The 17168-nt window shown below is 39.7% G+C and overlaps 1 protein-coding gene across 3 annotated transcripts; it reads right to left on the bottom strand.

Moving 5' to 3' along the window:
- Positions 1-1277: 1277 nt before the first annotated feature.
- eva1ba (eva-1 homolog Ba (C. elegans)) lies at positions 1278-13342 on the bottom strand. 3 transcript variants are annotated; one of them, XM_085291464.1, is made up of 5 exons: positions 12986-13342; positions 12799-12876; positions 3364-3517; positions 2147-2239; positions 1278-2063 (listed from the first exon to the last, which is right to left on the bottom strand). In XM_085291464.1, exons 4-5 carry the CDS (start codon positions 2211-2213, stop codon positions 1636-1638), a joined length of 495 nt encoding a protein of 164 aa, XP_085147590.1. In that variant the 5' UTR covers positions 2214-2239; positions 3364-3517; positions 12799-12876; positions 12986-13342; the 3' UTR covers positions 1278-1635. The 3 variants fall into 3 exon arrangements, with proteins under 3 accessions (XP_085147590.1, XP_085147591.1, XP_085147593.1); XM_085291465.1 differs by lacking the exons at positions 12799-12876; positions 12986-13342 and adding an exon at positions 4240-4533; XM_085291467.1 differs by lacking the exons at positions 12799-12876; positions 12986-13342 and adding an exon at positions 4028-4212.
- Positions 13343-17168: the final 3826 nt, after the last annotated feature.

The raw sequence follows: 17168 nt of genomic DNA on the forward strand, positions 1-17168 counted from the left end.
AATCATAATGGGCATATGAAACAGTAAAAGCACCAAGAAAGACAATTCAACCATGAGGTCAACAGAATAAGAGAAGAGGTTAGCAGGTTAGCATTGTAGTAGAAAGTAAATTAGGATTGGGTTGCAGGAGAAGAAATTAGCCACGAGCATATAAAAGGTTATCAACCAAAAAATGAGCAGTTTTAGCAGATATTATCAGGCAGCTCTGAAAAAACAGATAAGCAATCAAAAACAAAACAAAAAAAATGCAGGTGAACAGCCTAACAGCTCAGTGCTGCACTAACAAGCTAGCATGTTCACGCAACATCCTAATGCCCATCTTACATATATGGAATAATTTGAAGTTAAACGTGTAAAACCAACAGGTCACATAAGTCGAAAAGATTCATGTTCCAGAGACGCTGAACATGTCAGACAAATCTTAGCACTAGAGGTCTGTGGTGTAGACCACAGAGTTCATGGAACCTGGCCAAGAGCCTTACTCCAACCCTGCTTCAGCTTCGACTGCAAAGGCAGTGGCAACAGGTAGCAGAGTTAGCATGTATTAGACTAAAAAGCTAGCAGGCTACTTAGCTTTATGGAGGGAAACATTAGCTTTTGTAGTTTCCAGATGTCAGCGGATGAAAGAAAACTGTGTTAAAGTGGCCAAGAGCCAAACTGAATAGTTGTATCAAGAACAAATGTGCATCAAGCACTACGGTGATATTGAGAAATAAAAGTGGCAAAAGTGATCTTTCTCCATCTTTATTATTATTATTATTGAAAATATATTTATGGCCCAAAGGTGTAGTGATTCTTGTTGTGTTTTTCTGACATTTTGACATGTTTGCTTATTTTATTTATTTATTTATTTTTTACATGATTAGATCTATTAGATTTGTACACACTGATCAGCCACAGCATTAATATATCAATAGCACTGGATATCATGTTGCAATACTAATGTTCTTCCTGAAAAACTTTGAGGTCTGGATTTTATTTTAAAATTCAGTACCTGTTCCTCCCATCCCAGTAAGCCCTACAAACGTGGTATTTATTCTTCCACATTTCAGAGCTGTTTTAGCAGTGCAGGAAGAACATCAACAATTAGATAGAGTTTCATTTTGAAGCTGATCAGTATATACCTTTGGACTTCAGTATCTGATGTTGTTGAATACACGTATATATGCTCATGAAGTGCTTTGATTTATCCTGCAAATTCATTATCCTATAATGTGAGAATTGTTAGTGGAAATAGTCTTTGTTTAAACAAACAGTTCTTTTTTACTTATTGACACTTTCATTTTTCATTTATTACATACACAAATCTACTTTTCATTTCTGTAATTAAGCACCAAGTTTAATAGACTGATTACTTCAAGTGTCCCATCATTCCCCACATTCACTCCACATCTCTTCCATATGAATTATTCAGTCCTTGAGACCTCCATTGGTTTGGTTAATCAGTCAGATTTATCAATGCTACATAAGAAGTGCAATATCTCAGTCTGCTCTGTCAGAGCTAAGTATGTCAAATATGACTAATATCCAGTCACTTTGTATCTAACGCAGGCTTTCGGGCTTGAGGGACACCAGGCCCACCCAAAAGTCTATGTCTCATTTCCTCAGGGCTCACTTTCCTTAGCCTCATGTTTCTTAGTAGTAATGCACTCTTCCAATAGTTCCCGTTCCTGTCCCCAGGATATCTGGCTGGCCGTTCCTCCAGATCTCTCGGATGATGCGTTCCCTCTCCTCCAGTCGCTGTGCACGCTCCAGCTCTTCGGCTGAAGTAAACACATTCACGCTCAGTGTCCCATCCGACTGGCTGGTGTGATTGCCAACAGAGATTTCTGTGGTGGGCAACGGAACAGTCGCCTCTACATCGTCCACTTCTTCATCTTCATCATCGTCATCACTGTCCTCATCCTCCTCGTTGATGTCCTTTAAGTTTTTTTTCTCAGGAGTGGAGGGGGTAATGGTAGTGCGTGGCTTGCAGGAGATCCGAATCACCAGTAGGCAGAGTGTGAGTATCAAGCCAAAACACACTCCAAGCACAAAGTAAAGGCCAAAACTCTCTGGATTTGCTAAAGAAGGGACAAAAACAAACTGCATTAGATACAGTTAAATGTTGTTAAAAAATGAGAGGCAAATTCACACTGTGGCTTACCTTTGATGTGTGCATAGGCAGCAATGCTGTTACTTAGGAGGTCCATTTCCTTTTTCTTCACATCCATGGTGACTCGGTTTTCTTCTTTTACACCTGTAGCAGACATTTGACACACAATATTTAATCTGACTGCTATAAGATACAAGACACTTAATCAATCAGTTCTCTTCCAGGTGCTAAAAGTCGCTTTTGAAATATCTGCCAGACTTCTTTTCCTCCAGGTTTATATTCTGTGCAGCGCCGGGATGTCAAACCCACTGACCACAACATTCTTCATATGCCTGGTGGGTGGGATGAGGCCTTCGAGTCCCCAACAAAAGCTCCTTTGTGTCACTATTAACTACTAGCTTGATGTGGGATCATCATAATGCATTTGGCACATGGCACTTTGCCTCAGCCATTCTCTCTGAACCATGACAACCCTATATAAATGAGGTCAAGAGTCAATTTCCCAAGTAGCCGCAACGGGCTCCTTCGTGTCAGATGGGACTGTCAGATCGATTTGTAAAGCTCAGAGGAAGCAGCCAGTGCACGGTTGACATTTTTCTAATGTTTAGCCATTGTTTCCTTGACATTTAAGCTGCCTTATCCTCCCATATCCTGTCAGTCAAATGAACTTTGTTGTGCTTCTTCCGCTGCTATGTGCAGCCATAACTTCTGTCACTACCCAAGGATGGCATCATAGAGCTGCACCAAGTTACATAAAAGAGTGCTGGTGACAACAGAAAAAAGACCAGTTCAGAATAACACACATACACACGTTAGCACCATCCCTCTTTAGCATGTGCTTTGTGTTGTGGCTGACTGTGGAAAAAAAACCATTCTGTTCACGAGATATGATGACGAGCGCTGCAACCATCTCACTCTAACCTGTGTGCGCTCTTCTCTAAGTTAAACCACATGTCACTGTGCCTATAGAGATCATATGGACTCGTTCATATTGCACAAACCACATGTTTATGTTTCCATTTACCTCTAAATTGCACCCAGTGATAATCTCAATGTCTGATCTCTATCATGATGTGACTACCTCAATAATTTATTTAGCATGTGTGCTTACTTGTTGATGGAACTTTTAGTAAAATTCAAGCATGAAACCACACATGTGTAAACCATATGTAATATGGCCCACTAATGAACTTTAAAACACAGCAAACATTCTCTTGTAAAAGTAGAAGTAAACAGAAAGGGGAGTGCAGATAAAGTATAAAACTTACCACAAAAATGAAACTATGGAGCTTCAGTTCCAGTTCATATTGTTCTGAGAAGTTGGAGAACAGATGCAAAATTATCACGCTCCTCTTTTCTCTCTGCTGTTGGATCACGGCTTGTGATCTTTGGTCTTCAGGCTAAATAGTTGATTTGGCCACCCTGAAAAAAAGAGCAAATACACACACAGACACGTCAAGCTATGTTAGAGCCAAACTCAGTGAGGCGTCTGCAATGCAAACAAAGACAGACCTATTGCAGGTTACGTGGTCCAGCAGGAGACCAGAGGCAGACATTTTGCATTTTTTAGTGCTTAAGTTGTTCCAACACAGAAAAAAAAACACAGGTATGGCCAAGTTGTGCATATTAGTGTCATAAAAGCAACATGAAAAGTAACTTTTTTTTTTTTTTTTTTGCTAAAAGAAAAAGTAAATTTTTTTTTGATGTCTTTAAATACATTTGATTAGATCTTGGGAACTAAATTATTTTGTGATATGAACTTAGTGGGACTTTGTTCTATGACTTGAAGATACTCCACATTTAGACTTTTATGCATAGAAAGCTGGGAACAACATCAGATCCAATTACAAAGATACTAGCAAAATGAGTACTGACAGCTAAAAAATCCCCAAAAACATAGGGTCCCCTTCTGGCTCTGTAGGGAAAACACACCTATTAGATGTAAAGCTGTCATCAATAGTAAAATACAAGTGAGGTGTTTCCACTCTCCAGCCTCAGGGACCTGTAATGCTGCTCTCTCATTGCAGCATTGTGCAAGGATGACAAAACAGAACATTTTGAACTTTGAACAAGTGACACGAACTTGAGATTTTTCTTTTTGTTTCTAGCACCTTGAACAATAACAATCAATTTTCTATACTTACTAAAAGCCCTATAACATCCTGGGGGTTTTGCGGTTTACATGCCAGGTGCAGAGCTGAGCGCTGTGAAAATGCTGAGCTGTGGAGTTTTTTGACTTGCACCCCTGTTTAGGAAAAAAGATCCTCTGCCAGCAGCAGTTGGTTTAGCAGAGCCTCTGAGCTTTCCAGGGCAGATTTTGATCTTGCTGACTCTTGGCAGATCCTATGCACTTTACACAGTGCCTAACTGAAACAGCACTCGGGGGGGGGCCCGTACAGGAGGCAGCTGCTCCACGATGCAGTGATAGACCCGTGCACTGTCTTCCAAACAAGCTTCCTCTCTTTATAAAAAGTAGATAAACAAATAATGAACAGATTCATTTCCGATCTCCTGCTGAGGCGAATCCCACTCGATGATAGAATCCACATAATGGAATCTATCATCATTATCCAAGCTGAGCAGAAAAGCACAGACTTTAAATGAAATATTTTGTTTTTGTCCCAGGGGTAATAAAGTAAACGGCTCAGATGACTACAGTCTTTTTAAGCCAAGGTCAAAGCTAATGATTGGGTACCTACAGAACATTAACTGACCTCTACTCACACCGCTATGCAGCAAAACTGAGCTTTAGGATCTTGGCATCTGTTACTGGTGGCTAATGATAACTGGAGAGCTGTTTAAAACCTATTTAAACACTAATTATCCTGGCTTGTTGTTTTGTTGTGTGTTTGTTTTAGTCAAACAAGGAAATTATTAACAGACCTGTTCCTCTGCAGCAGCATGCACTGTATCATGACTCAGTTCTCAGTCATGTTCTCAAAGTGACCCAATCTGTTTTTCTTTTGCAGGTTTTGCACAACCCGAAAGCTTTAAAAAGGAGACCTTCATTATAAGAAAACAGTCATGCTTTGGGGACTTGATGTATCATTTATTTCCATCATGTTTTACTTAAACAGTTGTTAAATTTTTAACAGCCTGGAAAATATTGTGACCCTACTCATCTGGTTTGAGGTGCAGAAAGAGGCATTTCTTTTGAAATTCTAGCTTTTTTGGCCCTGTTAAGGTCCAAAAAGGCAGAATTTCTGAGGGTCTCATACCCTCAGGTCAAAGACTTAGGCTCACCCCGTCTGAGGTCTTCTTCATGTCTCTGAATATTAAATAATCACTCAAATCATCATCCTGACATTATTTTCTTTTTTTTCTGTGCGAAACACACAGTCTATATTTTATGTCCTGTTATATCAAAACAGCTATTATTCCAGTAACAAATGGAAAGGGCATCAACTAAATTACCATTCATCTCTGTGCATGTGTGTGTGTGTCACTCAGCAATGAGCTGTTTGTGTCAGATCACTGCAGAAGCCAAGATAAACACATCATGACGTTGTGGCCTGAGAAGAGGTCAGGCGCTATTTTTGACCCGGCATTGTTTGCTTTGGTTTAGAAGAAATAGCTGAGTGGAGGACCAGCTACAAAATGTTATGCAGTGTGATATTTTTGCTGTTGTGGTGATAACCACAACTGCTCTTCCTTCCCACAAGGTTTATCCCTTTCCACAGAGGCAACATCCAGGGCAAAGCCTTTCCTCTGCTTCATTGTCTTAGATAAGTAGGTTGAGACAGAATAGACTGGGCTGTTTACTGTACACAGATGTCAGCTGAGCAGTTTATCAGGTGGCTCCTTAGATGGGCAGCTTTCCAAGGCAAAGGTCTGTCACAGAATAGACGCACTTTTCCCCTTGGATAGTTCACCAGTTACAGTAGTTTCATAAACCATCCAACCATATTGCTCCTTTTCCACAATGAAAAAGTCAAAGTTGTAACTCTTCAGTGGAATTTACGCGAGGAGTCAAGCCACATTTGATTTATACACAGAACATGAAAAGGTCAGATTACACAAGGAAGCCTGTCTGTGTTATTTCCGCATTGTAATGACACACACACTGAACCACAGAAGAAAATAAATATTTTTAATACCTCCAATTTCTTTGCAGCTGCAATGATTCCTAGCACAACAGACAGTGTGTCTGTGGTTTGCCTGGGATGAAACTTCACAAAATGAAAATGCCCAGATCTACATGCACACACAGACTCTCTCTAGTAGCCAAGATCACAAAAGGTGCTGTTACACAGCAAAGTCTCCAGTGTTAAATTAACACTTTTGACAGTGTTATATGTTTAAAAGTAACCTAGTCAGTTTTGAAGATTAACAAAGACTAACACTGAGCAGTGCTGATTTTCTAACACTGGAAAATAACTCAAAATGTTAGAAATATTCCAGTGTTAGAAAATCAGCACTGCTCAGTGTTAGTCTTTGTTAATCTTCAAAACTGACCAGGTTACGTTTAAACATATAACACTGTCAAAAGTGTTAATTTAACACTCAACAGTGTTGTATTTAACACTCAGAGGTGTGGACCCATATAGACACTCTCCAGTGTTAATTTAACACTGGAGATTTTGCTGTGTAGGATTTATAGCATCTTTTTTTGGTCTTAATTATGCTCTTATTCTGTAGCTGCCGATAGAAAAAAAAAAACTCTAAATGATTCACAACATCAAACAAACGCATTATTTCCAGCTTTCAGATCTCATTCTGAAACCGTGCAAGTTCCTGTAAAAAGAAAAAAAAAGATTTACTGAATCATAGCTTCGTTTTGGCTCACATGCCAAAGAATGTGAAACTGTATCACAAAAATATCTGCTGGATGTATGTGCACACCATTTATCAGACACCTGTAATCAAGCCAGCGAACCGTCTCCAAGCACTCAAACATAATGGAATTTCAAGTTCTCCGCAAAACAGCAGAAGTGCAGTAGATTACTTTCCACTTGGTAAATAGAAACATTGTCCAAACCAAGATCTCTGTCAACTGTGTCTGTGAAAGCATTCATGGATGTCCACAGGGTGAAGGGTAATTTCTTCTGGAAGTGCCTGTAAGTTTTCTTCAGACGGCGGAGGGTTGCACAGAGCTGCATTTCTGGAGAAAGTAAAAGTACATTTCTTCCAAGTTACTCTTGACACCAACATCTTGGATTTCAAGCTATGATTTCTGTCAGTTCTGCTACCCCGTTGTGAAAGCTTGACAGGAAGGTTGTTCCATTTGGAAACAAAAAATTCATAAGGGTAACATCAGGAAAGATGCAGAAACCCAGGCTGAACATGAGCAGACACAGCTTGGAGAGTTTGAGAGTGTTTGATCAGGCGTAGTATTTATCAGCAAAAAACAATCAAATAAAGCCAAATTTTTATGCTAGATAACTTTTAGAAAAATATTGAAAGGACAGAGATATGGTATTCTTTAACCATTAATCCACCTGAGGGTTGTGGGAGGGCTGGAACCTAGCCTAGCTGTCATGGGGCAAGCGACAAGGTACAAACTGCCAAACTATCACGGGGCTAACATCCAAAGACTGACAATCAGTAATGCTCACAGTCACACCAATTTAGTATAACCAGTTAACTTAACAAGCTTGTCTTTGAACTGTAGAAGGAAGCTGGAATACTGAGGGAAGGTGCACTCCACACAGAGGGGTGTAGCTGGCCAGCAGATCTGAACCACTGCTCTTAAAATGCTTCTTAAAAGCCAAACGGTTAGAAAAATGATCAAACAGTTAATAACTAAATCAAGTATTTTTTTAAATTAATGATATGTTTCTTTCCACCATTTATTTAAACAGAGAGTGGTTAACGTAACTTCTCAGAAAAAGATGTGTTTTAGGAAGAGCTTTAACATGCAAATAAGATTTTAAAAAAAAGCTTTTTGGGGCTGACAGTGGAAATGAGAGTTGAAAATATAAAGTATACCTGCTGTCTTGTCCTGGCTCTTTTGCCCATTTAGAATCACACTGATTACAAAAGCAGATGAAGTTTTCGCTGTTATCACAGACCAGCAGGATTTCAAACTTCCCATGAATTTAAGTGCCTGTGGGGCTTCAAACCACATTTGCAGGTGAAGAGTATGAGCATCGTCCAAAGCGAATGAGAGGTCCTCGAGTGCAGGTTGTCTCATTACCTCAAGTTTCCAAGGTCAGCATTTATTTCCAGCCTCAGCTCAAGAAAAGGTTGATGAGCACAGTGAAAGCTTTGTCTGCTGATGACTGAAGATTGTTTTGCCAATATGAACATGAAGACTTTCAGTTTTCAAGAACTACTACAAGAACCCAACCACTCCCAGTAGTTTGACAGAACATGATTAAATCATCGAGAAAAAAAAATTACCCATGTAACATTCACGGTTGGTAAAAACAAACAGAATTTCAATCATATTTGACCCCATTCTGAACTACTCACCCTAGCTACAGCCAGCTGCAAAGACAAACAGCATAGCAAATTTAAAAGTCAGGACATGCCCAGCTTTTATCAAGTTTCCTCTTGAGACTCTTAGAGAGTCTTGAATGTCTTGAATATCTTTTAGTGTTGGATATGATGCTGAAAAAGACCTTTGGTTTTTATGCGTTGATGGCTCTGGGCACTGGGTACTGTATTTTACATAAGCCTAATGAACAACAGCTTTTCTTTCAAGGACAAACCCTTTTCCAGGAGTGAACACAAACTCCCGGCAGTATTGTCAGCCAATTATTTTACAACAGATATTTAGCTTTCAACAACAGTTAGGTTAGGAATTCACTGTCCAACGTGATGGCAGTGGTAGACTCAGGGCAAAGCATCTCTTGCCCTGATTAATTCCTTTCCATCTTCATGTCATGAAGAAGTGAACCTCAGTGTACTGCTCGCCCTGTGGAGAATATGTTTTGTGGGTTATGGCAGGTAATGGGAGGGTAATAGAGATGCAGGACTGAGCTTGGGGTTAGAGCAAGTGGTTAATAGCACCCAGATGTGTTCCTGATATGAGGGAGAGAGAGAATGCTTTGCTATGTAAATCAGGGAGAGATTTCCCATGCTCCTTCTTAATACTGACGTCATCAAGGTATAAGTCAAATAGCTGATGGCAGTAGGGAATCCAATTTATGACAACCATTGTGTGTTGTGCTGAAAGGTTTATTTATATATTCGTGTGTGTACAGTTTTTTCTTATAGGTTGTTTGAGTAATTCCTGGATGTTTAGATCGATTCATTTGAGCGTTCCTCTACAATTCCCTAAATTACTTTGGGCTTTAGATCAGCACAAATTGAAATCTCCAAAAATAGAGACATGATCTCATCGTTTTCATTTATCTTGGCCATCATCCAGCAAGCAAGCCAGCACCACATACTGTATCAATTACATGGACCCTACGGATTACTCTGTGACACAAAACACGTGTTTGCCCTTTCCATGATTGGGCCCATACAGCTCGCTGTAGGCTATCCACAAATATGTTGCAGTTCCAGTAGATTTGGGGAGTTTCGAAGTGTTGCTCTGGCAGGACTGAGTTTGTGTAGTGAAAGTGAAGGCTGCTTGTATGACTATTTTAGGGGCTGTTGAGGTAGTGGCTCCTACTGACTTCTTTTAGTAACCAGTAGCAATTAGAAAAACAGCGCTGTCATCTGTTATGGTTAACTCTTAGATCATGATAGTGTCATATTTTTACAATAGAGATGTGAGGAGGTGCTTAGAGCACAGATCATAGCATAGCTTAAAAATGATAGTTTATAAGATGGCATGGTGCTCTAAAACTAATCCTTTCAATTTTCTGGGTTTATTTACAGCAAGACAAAAATAAAAATGTGACATGGCTTTTGCTGACAGTGCTTTTGTTGTCACTTGAGCTAATTTTATGTGTTCTTGTAGGGTGCAAATATTACTTAACATAATAGCAAGTTATTGTTGATTGTTATATCTGCGGAATAATGCCTTGAGTTTGGGCCTAAATAACATTCATTCAGCTCTTGTCATTGTTTCAAACAGCAAATGTACTAAATATTGCAGCCTAAGCAAAAATATGCCCACCACACATTTATGCATGCTCAAGCACATTTTTTCAACGTGTGTCTTTTCCTGCATGCCCCTCTTCTTCCAGTATGTGTGTGTCCAGCTGCAAATATGTCTCAGCATACATGTATCCAAGATAGGAGTGTAAGCTTAGGTAAACCCACTGGACTTAACATGTCAACCATCCACTGAAATCTAAAGACCAGACTGTCTAGGCCAGTGGGGCTCCCGCTAGAAGACAATAAGCCCTGAGTCCTGGAAGGCATCACCGGCTAGTTGAAGCTTTGCTAAACATAGTTTTGGAGACACCTCATTTATCAAACTCATATTTGTCAGTGACCTAAAATATATATATATTTTTATGTGTTAGCTATCACCTTTTGACCAAGGCCATATAACTGTTAAACAAAACCGCTGTTAAAAGTGCAGTAATTAAATCTGTATACATATATGAGTGTGTTAAAAGGGCGTTAAGGTGAAACCAGCTGCTGCTTGATGAATGACATGATTTTGGAGCTGTGTTTTTACCTGATGAAAAACTAGACAAGTGATAAACACTCACCATTTTTCCCACATCTTCAACCCTGGTAACAACAGTTAGCGGCTATAATAAAACCACCAGCACTAACAGTTAAAAGGAGAAGGCCTGCTGTTTAAATGGAGCACTTTGTTTTGGGGCTGGGTGTTGTTCAGAGAGATCTGCTGATGATCATCTGATCCTGCATGACTTCATATCCTAGCTTAAATATGCCCCATGAAACCATTATCACAGCATCTTCACTGTAAATAAACCATTTTTTGGCAAAGCATTTTTTTCCCCATGCAGTGGTTATCAAAGGCACTCTGACCTTAGGACAAACATATGCTATACATCCATATATGAAACAAACCACTGCAAGTTTAACTTTAAACCCAACTCACCTAAAAAGATGTCAGCGACAATCAATGTGAAATTAAAAAGTGATGCACAAGACAACTACCGTATTTCCATTGCATGGAATGTTAAAGTTGGAACAAGCTGAAAATACTCCAAGGAATAAATGTAGGTAAAGTGGTTCATTGGTGTTGGCTGACATTTTTTCATTTACTTTCTTTGACATTCCCATCTTTTGTAACTTTTGTTTGGGACAATTTGCAATACTGAGCAACCAACAGTGAACTCCTGATTCAGCATTTTTCCATCTGTCCAAGTTATGTCCAAGGGACATAAGAGGCACACTAAATGCATATGCATTAAGATCTAATTCGCTTAATTCATGCACTGATGGAAAATTACCTCATTGCTCTTACTTCAATTTTTAGTACAATTGTTCTCTCCCAAAGCCAAGAACTGGAAACATGAAGTTTGATGCGGTGGTCTACACATGGGACTTTGAGAATGTTTACTGGGATGCTTTTGTGATAACAATGCATTGTTCACATTTGATAAAACAGCACTGTTGCCCAATTTTGAGTCCTGCTAAATCAGCCAAATGTATGTACACACTATACCTCTGCAGGGCTTCAATAGCATTACATCATTACAGGCTATTTGTTCATGTGTAAACATAAATTACAAAGAGTAACGATAATATATCTAGCTGCCTATATTAGCCCTTCTCTTGCACTGGGTTTGTTTATGAATGCTATCCATTGGGCTAAGTTCTTTTGACTTATCCTGGCTTTGTGTGGATTGAAACTTTCTGCAAACAGATTGGTACCATGGGACTTTAGACAAGCAAATCAAGTCAGAATCTGACCTTTCACCTCTGAGTAAATGGAGAGAGTTACCAACCATCCTCAGGACAGATAAGACAGGCCAACTGACAAGTGAGTCAACTGGGTTTTGGAAAAAGAAAAGTCTGCTAGTATGAATAGCTTGGAGAGGTCATGCAGAAGTCAAGTCTTGATAATCAGGCTCCAAGGGGTCATTTAACCCTGTTACATGCTCTTCCTATGGGAGATTATCTGATTGAATGTGGGAGGCTACAGTGCAAGCAGTCCACTCAGATAGTGTGAATAAAAGGACACTGGAGAGCAGCTCCAGCCTCCACCCATCAGCGCTCTTCTCTCTGATAAGAGGTGCTAACCACAATCATCCAGCAGAAAGCTAGAACTAATGGAAATGAGGCATATGGTCAGCTGCTGTTGACCATGATCTTCTCTTAGTGCTTATGCAAAAAAAAAAAAAAAAGGAAAAGAAAAACTGACAGATGAATAGAGCCATACGCACCATGTGTGCCCTACTTTTAAAATTCTCTCACCTCTCTTATTTTACTGTAAGAATCTGCTCTTTTGTGGCCTTAAAAACACAACAAAACAGCAACAGGATGTTTGCTTATATTGAACCTTTTATTAGACAACTATCTAGTGGCTTTAAGTTTAGAAATGATGTGCAGAGGCACAGGAAATCCAGCTCTTCTGTCCTGTCTGAACTGGTGCTGCATCAGCTCTTCTTAGATCTGTTACAAGCTAAAAACACTTTAACTCAGCTCTGATGCACTGACACGGCAGATGAGGATCCAGCTTAGTTCGAGACAGTAGATTGTAGTAGAACAACGTGTTTTTATGTAAAAAAGATGCCAGGTGCTTAAAAGGTTTGAAGAATGTATTCACACTGCTGTTACTAAAACTCAGTCACTTCACTCAAGCTTCTCTAAACCTTTGAACACAGTTAATCAAAACAGAAACAACTGCAGATAAGCTGCTTTTTCTTGTAAAAACTTACCAGACTCGCTGTGATGAAGACCAGATATCAGACTTTGTAGCACAGGAAGGTTTTCCCAAGACCAAGCATCTCTCTAAACTAAAACAAATTAAATCTCAGACTCTCTCTAATACAGGAAAGAGTTAATTTAAAAAAAAATAGTGTTCGTGATTCACAGGAGTTTCTATGATATGAATGTTAAACTCACCTGTCACTCTTGAGAGAAGCTGTTCAGTCCTCGCAGAAAGCAAACTGCAAATCTTAATCTTCCTTCCCTCCAAATTTTGAATTAGAGAAAAGGAAAAAAAGAGCACGGCATTAAAAGCAGCCTTGACTGTTGCTCTGTTGCTGCTGTGGTCAAGTCCTGAAGGGAGCGTGTGTTTGCCTGAGTATGTGTACAGGGTCTGGGGAAGAGGTGGTAACTTCCTCTGAAAGTTGGAGACGGAGCGAGTAACAGAGTTCTCTCTCTCCCGGTTCCAATCTACAAGCAGGAAAAGCTGTCACACTATCCCTCTTTCAGAGAAAAAAAAAAAAAAAAAAAAGATGAAAAAAAGAAAGAAAGAGGAACAGCCAAAAAAGGGCAAGCTCCAAGAAGAGGGGAGGGAGGAAAGCTGTGGTGTGTGTAGTGTGGTGAGGGTGTGTAGGAGCACTGGAGAGCGGGGGTTCCCTCTGTTGTTGAGAAAACAGGCAAAACGCAACTCCAGGAATATTAGCCCAAGTTTTTCCATGCAGTTTGACAAGAAACGAAACAATATGTTACATGGTGTAAGAACTGCTGTTTTGTGGCTTTGCACTTTTTCACCCACGCATCTAAACGTTTAATGGGTGTTGTGAATAGCTTCAGGAAAATGCTGGATTACAAATCCTAGTCTTCTTTCCCTCCAAGCTATTTCTTTAAAAGAACATTTTCTTTTATGAGGAATGAGATCAGTTCTGCTCTCAAGTGTGTTGATAGAAAACTTTGTGCAGGCCGCCGGTTTGTTTTGTGTAGTTTAAAGACTGTAAGGGAACAGCAGCTACCTGGATCTGTCACGTCTAAGTAATCTGCTTAATAACTGACACTTGAAAATGTCAAGTTGCATTGCTATGGAGAGAATACATGCTGAAATTGTTTGTTGCGGTGAATTCTAGTTCTCAGTGTATGCCTCCCAATCTCAAGAGAATAACCAAGAATACACAACATGCAATTTTTGTGCTCTAATTTTTGCACATATTAAATAAAACATGTTAATTAGTAACCTTTAGAGATGTTAGCAGACAGACCCAGGATTCCTAATTCCCCTTGTTTATACTGTTAATGCTCATATAACCTGTAGCTTAATTATATTTAATGCATATATGCGAATGCCCTTGATCTTCTATACTAAATAGAAAGTAAGTGCATCTTTCAGAATGTTAAAATCTACTTTGAAAATAAAGTTTTAAATAACTTTACATTAATTCTATCCCAGGCTTGTATGGCTGGTACATGCAGCTTAAGTAAAGTAAGCTAAAGCTTCCATTGGCTTTATTTTGACAAAAACTGATGTGGCTCAGTGTACTTACGATGCAATGACAAAGCTTAATGTTGATTTATAATTCAAAATGTGTGTTTTTGATGAATATTTGTAACTTAAAAGAGTCGTGTTACGATATAGTGCGACTGGTAACAGCACTGGTAAAAGCAGCCTCACACAAAACATAGTAAACATGTAATCCCAATAATATGTCAACTGCTACGCTGAAGGAGTTGACATACTAATTGAGAACAGCTGCAAGATACATGAAAAAGTATCTTGCATCAGGAATTGACCGCACCACTGAGTTAACACTGGTAATAATAATGTTTTTCTCATGTTTGATTGCTGCATATCATGAACAGTATTTTTGTATTCTCAGCATGCACCGACCTTTGTTTGTCATATTTTGCAAGCAGTTTAACTACCAGCATTTTTAAACAAGCTCTGGGTTTGCCAGGTTTATTGAAGCCATATGATTGCGGGGGCAATGTGACATTTTTCATTAGTTTTGCCCATAGTCTTCATGGGAAAATAAGGAAGAAAAGCTGAGAAGAGTGAAATCAAGTGTTCATTTTATCCTTCCAGAGGGTCAGTGTCAGAACTGAGCTGTTATTGTGCTACACCCTTCTGGGACTTGAAAGAACATCCTGGTCTAGATATTTCGGTCACATATTTCGCTCGTTAACCCACGTAGTTTGGAGGCTCTAAAATCTAAGCATTCACTCACTTCACTTGAAACTGCATTTAATTTTGCACCCACTGGTCTTTCAGGATCATCGTTCCAAATCAAACATCCTCCCACCACCACTTTCTCAAGTTACTGCTTCCCCCTTTGTCTTTGGATGCAAGCAAAACAAAAAGAAAGTGGAAGGCATCTCTCCAAAAATCCACCCAGTCGTCTGCATCGATGAAGGAGGTGCTGAAGGAGAACCTGTAGCACCTTTAGTGGAAAAGCCGAGTTCCTTTACGCCAGAATTTGAATGCTTCTCTTTGCTGCATCAGCTATCACATTCCTGCCTGAATCTCCTCATAACTGGCAGATGTCCACCTGTCCCTGGGGCTGATTTACACGCCAGTACTGGGTTAGTCTGAGGAGGGTGGGTATGTTAAGGGTAGGAGACTGGGGATAAAAACAGGAAGAAACAGAAGAAGAGGAGGAGGTGAAAATGACTTAAAGATAATGAGAGCAGTCTAATTACAGAGCACGTATGGCTTTAAGACAGACTTTTCCTGGATCATGTCAGACAAACCCAAACCTTCCCGTGTGGTGCTCAATATAAATATAAATTCACAGCATTTTTGGAGATGGAAACGGTGATGGGGGAAGGGAGTGTGACTAATGATTGGCAAAGGTCTGTCTGCAGGTAGGGAAGAATGAAACATAAAGTGTGTAAAGACTGTAGTGGTGGTGGTGGGGAGAGTTAAACAAGATAGCACTTGCTCACAAAGCTAACTGCCAGGATCAGGTGAGGCTGTGTGTTCGAGGCAGGTTTCATAGTAACAAAAGCTAACTACAGTATTTAACCTAGATTAATATTTGCAGTACATTTCGTGAGAGAGCTGCCACACCCACTCATTTTCCAAAGGTTGCCATGCACAGCCTTTGTTGGGGATCTGCACCGCAGCGAGGCAGCGTGAATGAACAGTAGATGGAAACCTCTGATGAAAGGCTTGGATTCGGGTGGCTGAAACCACAGTAGAGCAAGCGGAATAAAGAGAAGAAGTGCTTAGGCTGTTTGCACTTCTGACATCCGCAATTTTCTTAAAATGTAAATGCAAAACAATCTGTTTAGGGAATGGCTGCGTTTTTTTTTTCTCAAGTATTGCAATAATGTGATTATAGTTATGAAAGAATAATAAACCTTTGTCTTCCTGTTAGAGAGAGGGGAGAGAGATAGGGGGAGGAAAACACCACCCCTATGACTCAACAGCAAACTGAAATTAATATCCAGGGAGGGCGCCCTGAGAGAATTAGCATCATTCCTTCTTTAATCAAAAGCATACAATGACATAAAACTGCAAAGAAATATTGCAAAGAAGTAACACTGAAGCAACCATCAGCTTGAGTGAAGACAAAAGAGAAAAGAAACATTTTTAATGTATCCTCGAGTTTGTCAAGGTACAAACAACTTGCCCTTCACAAATGGCTCATTAATGCATTCGTGGATTACCTGGATTAACCTCATCAAGGTCTTTTTCAGGTGCTTTCTGCACTTTTTCCAGTGCGTGAAAGCACATACTTGTCTTTTTGGCCTCTGTGCCCCCCCCATAAAAACCAATCACACTGGAGGCATCTGCTTGCAGTTGCTTCTTTATGGGACAGATGGGATCCTGAGAAGGCAGCTCCTGTGCACAGGGTTTGTTTTGTCACGAGCCTGATCTCTTTCCTGCTGTGATTTTCCACTCCCTGTTCATAAATAATAAATCACATGCACATACCTGGGCACATAGAAACACACTAGAACACATGAATAGAGGTGTATAAGCACATATCGACGACTCAGTATTTCTCCACAATTACAAACAGATGGATTAGCTCTTAAGATGTATTAAATCTTACTGTTTTAACTCTGCAGATCATGCAGATATCTTTGGTCAGCAATGCTCTCAAGGAGGCTCACTGACACCAGAAAGTGGAACAGCCAAAATCTTCTGCGCATCTTTGGAAATGTTTCCACCATGACTGCAACTGTCAGGAGCCATTACTTTGTGGAATTTTACTGTTTTCAGCACATGTGTCTTCGGCCGTCTTTGTGGATATTTTTATGAAGTATTTTTACTGGAAGTACTTTAAACTATAGAAAGTCTTTCATTGGTGACAATCTGGTATGCAGATTATGTATATAATAGGTACACCTCTAAAAAGGTATGCTGTTTTTTATTTTATTTTAT

This window comes from Mchenga conophoros, linkage group LG11 (assembly GCF_057382185.1).
Source record: "Mchenga conophoros isolate Kocher_MC1m ecotype Shallow Benthic linkage group LG11, M_conophoros_male_GT1.1, whole genome shotgun sequence".
In the NCBI taxonomy this organism is placed as follows: Eukaryota; Metazoa; Chordata; class Actinopteri; order Cichliformes; family Cichlidae; genus Mchenga; species Mchenga conophoros.

What these genes read in the sequence shown, in the direction of transcription:
- eva1ba (XM_085291464.1), bottom strand. Translation starts at nt 2,213, where the DNA reads ATGGATGTGAAGAAAAAGGAAATGGACCTCCTAAGTAACAGCATTGCT. An exon ending in TGCCTATGCACACATCAAAG is followed by an intron (nt 2,064 to 2,146) that starts GTAAGCCACAGT and finishes TCCCTTCTTTAG; the next exon opens with CAAATCCAGAGAGTTTTGGC.